Source organism: Arachis ipaensis, chromosome B1, assembly GCF_059453495.1.
Source record: "Arachis ipaensis isolate K30076 ecotype BB chromosome B1, ASM5945349v1, whole genome shotgun sequence".
Classification (NCBI taxonomy): domain Eukaryota; kingdom Viridiplantae; phylum Streptophyta; class Magnoliopsida; order Fabales; family Fabaceae; genus Arachis; species Arachis ipaensis.
The window spans coordinates 18,433,227-18,445,638 of record NC_142436.1 but is presented as its reverse complement, the minus strand read 5'-3'; the positions used below and the strand labels follow the sequence as shown (position 1 = coordinate 18,445,638).

General features: G+C 38.5%; 1 protein-coding gene across 1 annotated transcript; it reads right to left on the bottom strand.

The window, feature by feature from the left end:
- Positions 1-1,094: 1,094 nt before the first annotated feature.
- Positions 1,095-4,416, bottom strand: LOC107647496 (B3 domain-containing protein Os01g0234100-like). Its single transcript, XM_021118385.2, has 7 exons — positions 4,107-4,416; positions 3,513-3,572; positions 2,734-2,765; positions 2,491-2,650; positions 2,208-2,414; positions 2,034-2,124; positions 1,095-1,951 (listed from the first exon to the last, which is right to left on the bottom strand). The coding sequence occupies exons 1-7, from the start codon at positions 4,215-4,217 to the stop codon at positions 1,215-1,217; spliced, it is 1,398 nt and encodes a 465-aa protein (XP_020974044.1). The 5' UTR covers positions 4,218-4,416; the 3' UTR covers positions 1,095-1,214.
- Between the last annotated feature and the right edge of the window lie 7,996 nt (positions 4,417-12,412).

The window sequence follows — 12,412 nt, the reverse complement described above, 5'->3', positions numbered from 1 at the left end:
CATGCATGCAAGGCATCCGGGGACGTGTTGCACCAACGGCGGCTTCTTAGTGAATGAAAAGCGACCCCCACGGTTGAAGAGTGACGACGGCGACACAGCTTGAGTAATTGGGTGAAGACGGTGGAGGAGTTAGGCGGCTATGCTTCTTGGGGGAGAGAAAAAGAATGACGGCGCTAGTTGGAAAGGGTAACCTAGGGCAGTGAAACTGAATGTTCAGCGCATCTGTTTCCGTGATTCTCTCCTATGACTATCGTATCTTCCCTCATGTTTTGTATGTTGTCAACAATAATTTAAAAAACAAATTAAATTATAAATTAATAAAATTAAATTAATTATAATTAACTATGTTGTTCCATTCTTGGCTGATTATTAGTTGGTTCTATATATTTTTTCTTTTTTTTATTATTGTTGGGTTGCAAAAGGAGGACCATTTATTAAAAAATTGTTATGATCTCTTAGAATCTGTTACAAAAATATTGTAGAAAGATTGTAATCATTCTAGATTGTCTTGCACAGTTAAAACTTAGAACGTTGAGTATTAAAGTTGAGACAAATTAGATCTAAGAGTATTTTAATTAGGGAATTAGCTTAATAAACGAACTAATTTTGAAGATAGACCATATAACTAAAAATAACTATGAGGCTAAGAACTTAGTTTCCAAACTAGAGCTAAAATCGAAGAAAATTGATTATTGATTTAACTTAACAGACAATATAAATTCTCTCATCTAATTTAATATTAAAGAATGGCCTAAATAAATTTTTAGGTCTTATATGTTACACTTCAGACTCTCTTTCACGTGAACATGTCATCATATGTCACCCATTGCATTGATACAATCATTACACGTAGCACTAACAGTTCATATTATCAGCCCACATTATTAGTATGTTATTAATGAAAAATGAGTCAAGGATTATCCTACATCACATTAACCAACATATTTTAGATATTTTTTGTGCAATTAAAATCTAGGAAACAATTTTAACGGGTACAATCAATGGCAAGGAGTATTTTAGTGTGTACTCATAAAAAATTAACGGGTACACTAAGTTGCGCTCACATTAGAGCATGTACTCACTATAATATAAAATTGAAGCATAATATAAGTTATAGATAGAATAAATTAACCAAGCCAAATAATGATGAGCCAACATCCCATTATATAAACAAGATTTACATTATTCTAGCACATAAAGAATGCAAGTTTGTTTCACCAAGGAGAAGCAACCTCTTTCTGAAACTTGTTTTGATGAGTTTCAGCTTTTTGCTTCAAACTCTTAATGTAAGCACTAAAATCCTTACAAGCTCCTTTCAAATCTTCCAGCTTGGACTCCATATTCTTTATTTCCGCATCTGCTCTTGAGTGTTGATTTTTATACTGGAAGTATCTCCTGGTTTCTAAGGCATCATCAGTCTCATATGCAATGCTCACCAATCGCCGCAACTTCACTCTCAAGAACTCAACATTCATGCCCATATGCTCAAAGGCAAGCAGGGTCTTGTCCCAATTCGAGAAGTCGAATCGTGGCGTAGCTAGCACGCTAACTTTGATGGCGTCCGCAATGTTTACAGTCTCGGTTATGATTCCAACAACTAGCTTATAGTTCAACCCCCTGGTGAGGTTATCATGAAGAAAAGCACGTTGGCTATAACATAGTTTGTAGTATTTGTTTCTAACCTCATTAGAGAACTCGGCATCTAATACCACACCATCCACTATGATGCTAAAGTTTTCAAATCCTTTGACATCTTTGAAGTCAAGCGTTCTAAACCCCTCAAATACTTCTGAGAGTGCTTCTTCGCTATCGTTTTCGGATTGCGCCGGTTGCACAGATTTATGCCCTGGCTTTGATGGCTTTTTCTTTTGGACGTCAATTGCGACAGATTTTCCGGGTTTTCTCTTTGTAATACTAGCATCTAAAGCATCATTCTCTGGGTTTTCTTTCTCTGAGAACACCAAGGAAGCAACTAAAGAATGTTAGCATACAATGTAAGAAGGCAAAGCATGGAGAAACAAAACAAGGCTTGCCTCTCTGCTTTTGTCTTGCATAACTGTCTAGATTCATAAGCGAAAGGGCCCCATCTACTTCCCTTAAATTATCTGCTCTTACTATATAAATCTGCAACAATAATTGTTTTAGTTTACAGAAATACACGCTCCATTTTGCTTTTAAGTAATAAAAAGAAAAATGAAAAGCATGACCTTAAACTTGGCAGGTTCAACTAACTGGAAGACCAAGACGTCACCCTCCTGCAACTTATGCACAGCAGAAAACTGTCTCCAACCAGCGCTCAATCCCGTTTTGCATGCGATGTACTTCATCTTGTATTCTTTGCCATATTCATCTTCCAAAGTCATCGTTGTATCCTTATCCGCCAAGTGCTTCTTACAGAATGCCACAGGCAGACCCTATATTCAAAATAACACATACACATTATTCCATGCCTCCAACATATTCTTAATTTATCCTCCAAACTTTGCTTACCATCCAGAAACAACTAGCAACATGTGATCTCACTAATGACTTCACAAAACTCGGGTATTCCGCTTGCAAACTCGATCGGATCTCTTCTGCTCGAATTACAGCAGATGACTTAGCCTCACCACGAGAGGATGTTGCTTCTGCTGTTGTACCCTTCATAGAGCTGGAACCCAAAATCAAATCTTAATTCGACAAACCAAAAACAAATGAAACAACTTGATAACTTAATTTGCATATAATATTAACCTTGCAAATTTTTGTGCCTCGCCATTTGTGACCTGTAGAAACATATTGACACAACTATCAATCACATGTATTATACATTGATGTAGAGTAAAAGCTGAAAATTAATGCATATATTCATTCTTACAAATTACAACAAGTTAGTGTTTGCTCAAATACAAAGAAAATATAAAGAAAAAATGTTGACCCTAAAAGGTACAGGGGATGTCAAGTTAGTCTTCCAAATAATTTGTGTATTATTTTTTCCCCATCAATTTAGTCCTCTCAGTGTAAAGCACTAATCAATTTATTGTGAAAGGTCCTAAAAACCCAAAAAAAAAAAAAAAAAAAAAAATAGAACTTCTATAAACTCTCTCTAAGGATGGTTTTCCAGAGTCAAGCTTCTTGTCTTGTCCAACAAGAAAGTAAGTTCATAATCCCTCTAAAAATCCTTGTGACGGCTTGTCTGTTCAGTATTATGATCTACTTGGGATGGGTAATTCCAAGTTTTTATCATCTCATAATTCCTCTAAATTTAACAAAATCACGAATCTTACAACTTTTTTTTGTAGCTAAACACTTATTAAATTTTGCATTGATGTTTCCTATATCTTAGAAAGACTAACTTGAGCCAATTCTTTTTTTTTTTTCCCCAAATAAAGAGTGCTTGCCTAGTAATTAGATATTCTTTATCATTTTGTTGTAATCTACATTGCTAGATACACAAATTAAACAAACTCATAGCAGGAAGATCTTCAAGTGTAACACATTAAATAACAACAATAAAAGGATAAAAATATTACGGGCTTTATATCCGAGTTTAAGACCTTGTTTTTGTTATCCGTGGCCTTGTTTTGTTTATCCTGAACAAAAAAAAAATTGCAATATATATCGGCTTCAAAGAAGGTATCAATATCACACTAGCATAGCAGGATCCTAGCATCAACTTGGTGAAAGAAATTATAAGACACCAAATAATAATAATAATGAGGCAAGAAAATTGGAAAAACTTACACCTTCAAAAACTTTTTAAATAATATTATTTTCGTCAATTCAACCTTTTGAATTGTAACAACATATCATATAGATTATTTGTACAAAATTTTGTTCAAAATAAAGAACATTAAGAATATAATTAGATAATAATTCATTTTTACATACATTTAAATATTACGTTGATTAGTCACCAAAAAAAAAAAAATATTACGTTGATTAAAAGTTTATCAAACAATGCTGCATTAATGCAAGATTTTATAGCTACGATTTATAACTAATAACTAATAATAATTGAAGATTCCTCTTATCCCAACAAATCCTATGCTATTCAACATCCAGAACATTAAACATGGCAATGAAAAACAAAATTTGAGAAAATAGAGATAGAGAAAAAGGAAAACCATCATGTTTATAGAAAACCTCCGTTGAGCTTGCTCATCTCCATAGAAACCCAGAGTCACAGTTTGTTCATCATGTTGTTCAACCTCCTTCTTCACCATCCTATCCACCATTTCCAAAATGCAAACTTAGAAAAAGGGCATACGGATTTTTGTGGTTTCTTCAATTGAATATAAGATCAACTGGCTACCGTTTTCATGTTTTCCAATGCAAGAAACAGAAACCGCAATGCAAAAAAGGATTGAGAGAGAGAGAGAGAGAGAGGGGCCAACAGGGCCCTGGTTCGTTTTGATCAAAAGAGAAATGCAAAGGTGTTATCGTTTGGTCCATTAACCATAACGTGCATGGCTATCATAATTTTGTTTCCTTATTGTTTCTTTTTTCTTTTCTTGTTTAGGTGTCTTTCGGTTTGCGGAAATCGTTGTTATTATAGCGGTTTTATACTTTTATTATCAATCCGCACTTTTTTAATTTAAAATGATGTTTTAATTTAAAACAAATTAAAATGTCAAATAAAATTGTGCTATTGAATTGGTTTTTAGCAGTGAGTAGTTATTCTTCCCTTTGTTTTTAATTAAGTGTCCATTTTTAATTGTTTATTTTGATAAGAAAAATTTGAAATGAATTGAATTTATAAGTTAAAAATTTAATGACAAAGTTGTTTATTCTTAATATCGATAACTATTCATTTTATACTACTTTACTGATGTGTTCTTTCTCACTAAAAAACTAATATTATATTTGATTTATCAAGAGGACAGTTATTTGTAAAAAAATAAAAGTTTAAAAGTGGATAACTAAATGAGAATAGGAGAGTAGGTGATTAAAAGAAACAATAAATGTTTGTTATCATTAAACAACAATTAAACCTGATCTCACTAAAAATGGTTGGCTACATATATTAAATAATATTATTGTACTCTATCATATATTATATTTAGATAGAGAAGGTTTACATATCTTTTTTGATTATCTCTTGTACAGTTTTTTTTTTAGTTTTTTTTTATTATTTATTAAGTGTCCTTTTATTTGATCTATTTTTTTTATTAAATAATCTATCGATCTTTTCCTCATATTTTTAAACCAACTGAGATAAAAATTTATCATTTTTGTTATATTCTTATTTCTTATTGTGTCCATCCGTATGATACTCATCCATTTAAATATCTTCATCTTTGTCATAGTAGACATATATTCATACTCATCTTTAATATTAGTTCCATAGTATCTTAGATTAAGTTTTAGAGGAAAGCTAGGGGGCCAAAAGTTTTGTGATTTGTAGCCATCAAATAGCCATCAATGATGGTTTTAATGGTGTGAGATGGATGTGAGATTTCATCCAATGGCTCACTTTTCTTTGCTGGTTACATGCTGGCCAGAATTTAACAAAGTTGCTGGCCCCCTAGACTTTTCCTAAGTTTTAATAAGGGTTAAATATTTTTTTCGTCCTTAAGGCTGCATTTGTTTCTGAGAATAAGACAGGACAAGACATTAAAAACAGGACAGGATAAGACACTGATGGACAAAAATACAAAATTCTATGTTCTTGTATTCTTTTTGGTGATAAAACTAGAACAAATTATGAAAATCCAATTTATTCTCATTCTTTTTATTCAAAAAATTTGAGATGAAAAATATAATAATAAAAAATATAATTATGAAAAATTAACAAGAATAAAAAAAATGAAAAATAAGTTGTGTCTCTCTTGTTAGTGTATCTGTGCCCTTCCTGTCAGGATGAACACAAAATACACTAATTCAGTGTCTCTGGACACATTGTCTCTGTCTATGTCTCTTCTGTCAAACACGATTTTGTGTCCCTGTCTCAGTGTCCTGTCTCTGTAAACAATCGCAGCTTGAGGTCTGAGGTAAAAATCAAAATCGTGGCCGACGTTTTTTTCTTATTAAAATGATCCTCAACGTTTCAAAACGTTATAAAATCATCTTTTTCTACTTTAATTTTATTATCTTGACCAAATTACCCTTAATAATTAATAAAAATAATATTAAAAAATAAAGACAAAACAACCCCCACCCCGTCCGCGTATCTCTTCACTTTCTTTCCTTCCATCCTCTTCTTCCTACCCCTCTCTTCGGAACTTCCCTCCCAACCATAACCCCAATTCTTCTTCTCTCTCTTTCCGCCATCGTACTATCTCTGCCCCCGCCTCCTTCTCCACCTTCTTCTCCCCGACGAGGTCCACAACCTCGCCGCCCAGTCCCACGTCGCCGTCTCCTTGGAGATCCCCGACTACACCGCCGATATCGTCACCACCGGAGCCCTCCGCCTTCTGGAGGTCGTGCACTCCCACATTTCCACCACCGGGCGATCGCACAAGATCACACGCAAAGGTGAGAATTTTGTGATGTGCAAGATCACGCGGGCCGTGGGCTGAATCAAGATCGACGTCGAGCTCCATCAACCAACAGCTGCCATAGTACCAGCAGCAGTAAATTCCGACACCGTCACTTCCTTCTTCCTCTTTTTATTTATTTTATTTTTTTTATTTTTGAAGAACATAAACATCATTTCTGTCTTTTTATTTATTTTTTTATTTCCGTTGCTGATTTTGGATCTGAAGTTGCGGCTGATGATTGTTGAATTGTTGTTAAATGTAAAATTTCTATTGATTTATTTTGTGGTTGTTATTGATGAAATTGCTGAATTTGTTGTAGTTGAATTTAGTTGTTACTGTTGTTGAATTTAGTTTGTGAGTGAAGAATTTTTTGTTGTTACGGTTGTTAATGGTAAGGGTGTGGAGAATTTTTGGTTTAAGGAGGGAAAAAAATTGGAGTTTTGGGGAAAGAGAACGGGATGGAGAGGGAACAGGAAAGAGATATCGGGTGGGGGTGGGAGTGGGGAAGGGAATAGGAAAGAGATATAAAGATAATTTGGTCAGAAAAATAAAATTGTGATAGAAAATGATGATTTTATAATGTTTTATAACGTTAAGGATAATTTTAATAAGAAAAAAAGGTCGGAAACGATTTTGATTTTCACCTCAAATCTTAGGGACCAAAAAAAGTACTTAACCCTTTTAATAATTAACAAATTTAAATATAATTTAATAATTTCATTATTTTCTATTTAACGTTTACTCAAATGTGTAATGTAGTAACAAATTTTTTTTTTAAAGTAATATAAGCAAACTAAATGAAATCGGTACCTAAGAAAGAGTAAAATAACCTCAAACAAAATCTAAGTAAACATATCATCTCAAAAGTAGTACATAAGTGAAAGCATTCTCAGAAACACCACCTGATACGTCACCTGTATCCTCGATCGCCCGGCATACTCGGCAGACAAACATTCCAGGCCGACGTTATATCAACCGCCCGATAAGCTCGGCACGTACGAGAATAAGTTCGGCCTCAGTCATTCGAAGAAATAGGAAACGTGCTCAACAAACTTAATCACTGAAACAGAATAATGTAACCAACCTACAAACTATGACTTATCCACTAACGGGTAAAAACAACTCCTATAAAACCGAGCTAATATCCTCGGTTAAGGTTCAAGTTCTATCACTCTCAATCTTCTACTCTTTGCTTTAAACTCATTTACTGAGGATCACTACTAACTTGAGCGTCGGAGTATCTTGTGCAGGTATTCCCGCCGCAGTGTTTGATCTTGGCCGACGCAAAGCTCTTCCCCTTTATTGGCGATCTACTCGGAAGCGCTTAAGCTCGGCCTCCCTAGTGTTCGGACGAACCACTTGGCGCCCACCGTGGGACCCGAATACATCTAACCCCACCTTTTCCTTTGTTTAGTCTTCTACTCTATTTTGCAGGATTCCCGATCCTCGAACATGGCTGACAAGGAAAGTCCACAACTTTCACAGGACGACTTCCTGGCTCGAATCACCGAGCTTCAGGCGGAAGTACGAAGGATAGCCGAACTGTCTACACAGAACAATGGAGAAACCTCCAAAAGCTCGGCTCAAGACACTACAGACCCTCTAAACATCATCCCGCCAAAGGAGAAGCTCACCCTCGACAACCCTTTCTCCGAGGAGATTGCAAATTACCAGATGCCAAAAAATTTTACGCTGCCCACAGCACTAGAGCCATACAAGGGTTTCGGCGACCCCCGAGCCCACGTGAAGAAGTTTCAATCAATGATGTTCTTCAACGGCCCTAACAATGAGCCCGTTCTCTGCCGAGCATTCCCCACCTACTTAGATGGAGCTGCGTTACTCTAGTTTTCTAAACTCTCTGCATGTTCAATCTCCTCCTTTGAAGATCTCGCTAAGTCGTTCATTGATTATTTTGCCGCATCAAGAATCTACGTGCACGGATCGGACTATCTCGGCACCATCAAACAAGGTCAGCACGAGAGCCTGAAGGACTACATGACCAGATTCGCTGACGCCACTATGGAGATCCAGGACTTGGACCCGGCCGTTCACCTGAACGCCCTCAAGGCCGGCCTTAGGCCCGGCAAATTCAGGGAGACCATTGCCATAACAAAGCCAAAGACCCTAGAGGAATTCCGAGAAAGGGCGGCAGGCCAAATGGAGATCGAAGAACTCCGAGAAGCCCAAAAATCGGACAAACAACCACATCGGAGAGACGAAGAAAGAACTTTCAGATCGCCAGGCAGTAGAGACATTAAGAAGCCTTCCAAGCCCGCATCAAAATACAACACATACACCAGATTCAATACCAGAAGAGAAAACATCATCAGAGAAATCCTGAACGCCAAAATCATAAAGCCACCAGCTCGAGCAAGAAACTACCAGGACCAAAGGTTCGTGGATAGGACAAAACATTGCGCCTTCCACCGGAAGTTCGGTCACACCACGGACGACTACATCGTCGCGAAGGACCTCCTGGAAAGGCTGGCACGCCAAGGGCTCTTGGACAAATATATCGAGAGCCGGAAGGGCAAAAGAGGAAACTCGGACAGAGTAGAAAGCAAACAAGCAGTGACAGACGACAGCAAAAAAGAGAGGACGACTCCTGATCCACCAAGGGGAGTCATTAACCACATATCAGGAGGATTCGCAGGCGGAGGTGAAACAAGCTCGGCCAGAAAGCGAAGCTACAGGACGATGTTAGCAATCGAGGGAAGCATACAACCAAAGAAGGACAAAGACCCAGACGTCACCATATTCTTCAACCAAACAGACTTCAGATCGTCAAGCCCTAACCTCGACAACCCTGTGGTAATTTCCATCCAGATCGGAGAACTATTGGTAAGAAAAACGTTACTGGACCCAGGTAGTAGTGCTGATATTTTATTTTATTCTACCTTTACAAAGATGAAGTTATCAGAAAAATTGATACAGCCCTCCTCGGGAGAACTAATTGGGTTCTCCGGAGAGAGAGTCCCCATCATGGGACACATATAGCTAAAGACCACAATGGGAGAAATCCCTATGTCAAAGTCAATTGATATTCAATACCTAATAGCGGACTGTTACAGCCCTTATAATATTATATTCGGGAGACCCGCACTGAATATATTCAGAGCGGTGGTGTCCACATTACACCTGTGTGTTAAGTTCCCAGTGTAGGAAAACAAGATAGCCACAGTGTACGCCGATCATCAAGAAGCTCGGCAGTGCTACAACGCTTGCCTAAAAACAGTTCCAACAAAACAAGAAGCTCGGCCCCAGGTTCAGGCAATCCACACTTCTGCCGACATAGCGACACTAGCTGACCTAGACCCAAGAGAAGATCTCAGCGAAAGACCTCGGCCAATGGACAACCTTCAACAAATAACACTGACAGCAGATGACAAGCAATACACATATATCGGAGAAGCATTAGAAGGGGAAGACCGAGCAAGACTCATTCACATACTGCGTAAGAACGCCGACCTTTTCGCATGGACACCAGATGATATGCCCGGAATAAACCCAGAAGTCATCTGCCACAAGCTAGCAATTGATAAAACAGTCCGACCAGTTGCACAGAAGAAAAGGAACCTCGGAGAGGAGAAAAAATGAGCAGCACTCGAGGAAACCCAGAAGCTCCTCAACGCAGGTTTCATCAGAGAAATTCGCTTCACCACATGGTTGTCCAACGTGGTAATGGTAAGGAAGAACTCAGGTAAATGGCGCATGTGCGTCGACTTTACAAACTTAAACAAAGCTTGTCCTAAAGATGCATATCCATTACCTTGCATTGATAAATTAGTTGATAACGCCTCTAGTTTCAAAGCTTTTGAGTTTTATGGATGCATACTCTAGCTATAACCAGATTCTAATGCACCCAGAAGACCAAAGCAAAACAGCTTTTATAACAGAACATGGGAACTTTTGTTACAAGATAATGCCTTTCGGCCTAAAGAATGCAGGTGCGACATATCAAAGGCTAATGGACAAAGTTTTCCAATAGCAGATAGGCCACAATATGGAGGTCTATGTAGACGATATGGTAGCAAAAACACCTATGCAGGGGTCACACTGTGACGACTTAGTAGAAATCTTCAAACAACTCCGAGCATATAACATGAGACTCAATCCAGACAAATGTGTGTTCGGAGTACAAGGAGGGAAGTTCCTTGGATTCATGTTAACGTCTCGAGGCATCGAGGCTAATCCAGAAAAATGCAAGGCCGTACTGAACATGACAAGCCCAAAAACGGTAAAAGAAGTCCAGCAACTCGCAGGGCGAATAGCTACCTTATCACGTTTCCTACCTGCAGTGGCAAACCGATCTTATCATTTTTTCCAGACATTCTCTAAAGGCAAGAAGTTCACCTGGATAGACGAATGTGAGAACTCTTTTACTGAACTTAAACAGCACCTAACATCGCCACCAATCCTCCAAAGACCAGAGACAGGTAAGCCACTGTGTTTATACCTATCAATTTCTAACCATGCTATAAGCTCGGTATTAGTAACAGAAACAGGAAGAAAGCAAAACCCAGTATACTTCATCAGTAGGGTGCTACAACCAACAGAAACAAGGTACCCGAAGATAGAACAATTGGCGCTAGCACTAATCACCACGGCAAGAAGACTGCGGCACTACTTCCAGAGCCACACAATCATAGTACGAACAGACCAACCGCTAAGGCAGATATTAACCAGACCCGAGCTCGCCGGCAGATTAATAAAATGGGCGATTGAGATCTCCGAGTTCGATATCCAGTACGAACCAAGGAAAACACTAAAGTCACAGGTGCTAGCCGACTTTATATCAGAGATGACTAATGACACACAAAATACAGAGGTCAGTTGGAGCATACATGTGGATGGAGCATCAAACAAAGAAGGAAGTGGAGCAGGGATACTACTAAAAGAAGGAGACAAAGTGGTGGCTGAGCAGTCACTGCAGTTCCGCTTCAACGCAAGCAACAATCAGGCAGAATATGAGGCCCTACTCGCTGGACTGAAGCTCGCCCGACAACTACAAATACCTCAAATAACAGCCTACTGCGACTCTTCATTAGTGGTACATCAAATAAAGGGCAAATTCCAGGTAAAAGATCCTCTGTTAGAGAAATATTGGCTCATAACAAAGGATCTGATTTCAAAGTTTAACAAATTTGACATTATTCACGTAAACCGAGAACAAAACACCAGGGCCGATGTGTTATCTAAGCTAGCCACAACTTGGCAAGCCAAAAATACATCGGCACTGTCCCAGCTAACACTTGACAAACCGAGTTTTGAGCAGGATACAATTCTGAGTATTATACAGGTCCCAGATTGGCGAACACCTTTCCTCAATTACATCACCACTGGGGCAGTACCAGATGATGAACCGAACTTGCCACTATTTTGAAGAAGAGCAAGCTTCTACACAGTGCTCGGAAACACCCTGTACAGACGAGGAAACTCCCAACCGCTCCTCAAATGCATTAGCAAGGAGGAGGCCGAGGATGTGATGGCAGAAACACACGAAGGGGTCTGTGGCAACCACATTGGCGGCCGAGCATTAGCGGCAAAGATTCTGCGAACAAGATACTATTGGCCTACGATAAAGAGGGACTGCATCTCGAAAGTCAAGGCATGTGATAATTGTCAAAAACACGCCACCCTCTTAGAGACCCCGGCCGAGGAGCTCCATACCCTAGAGGTAACCTGGCCTTTCGATAGGTGGGGATTGGATATCCTTGGACCTTTCCCGAAAGCGCCAGGCCAGGTAAAGTTCCTCTTGGTGTCAATAGATTATTTCTCTAAGTGGATAGAAGCACAACCACTAGCGCATATAACAGCAGAAAAAGTTCGATCTTTTTTATGGAAAAATATCATATGCAGATACGGTATCCCAAGAGAGATAATCTCGGATAACGGGAGGCAATTTACAGATCATAAGCTCGCTGCCTTTCTTACAAATTTTAACATCAAAC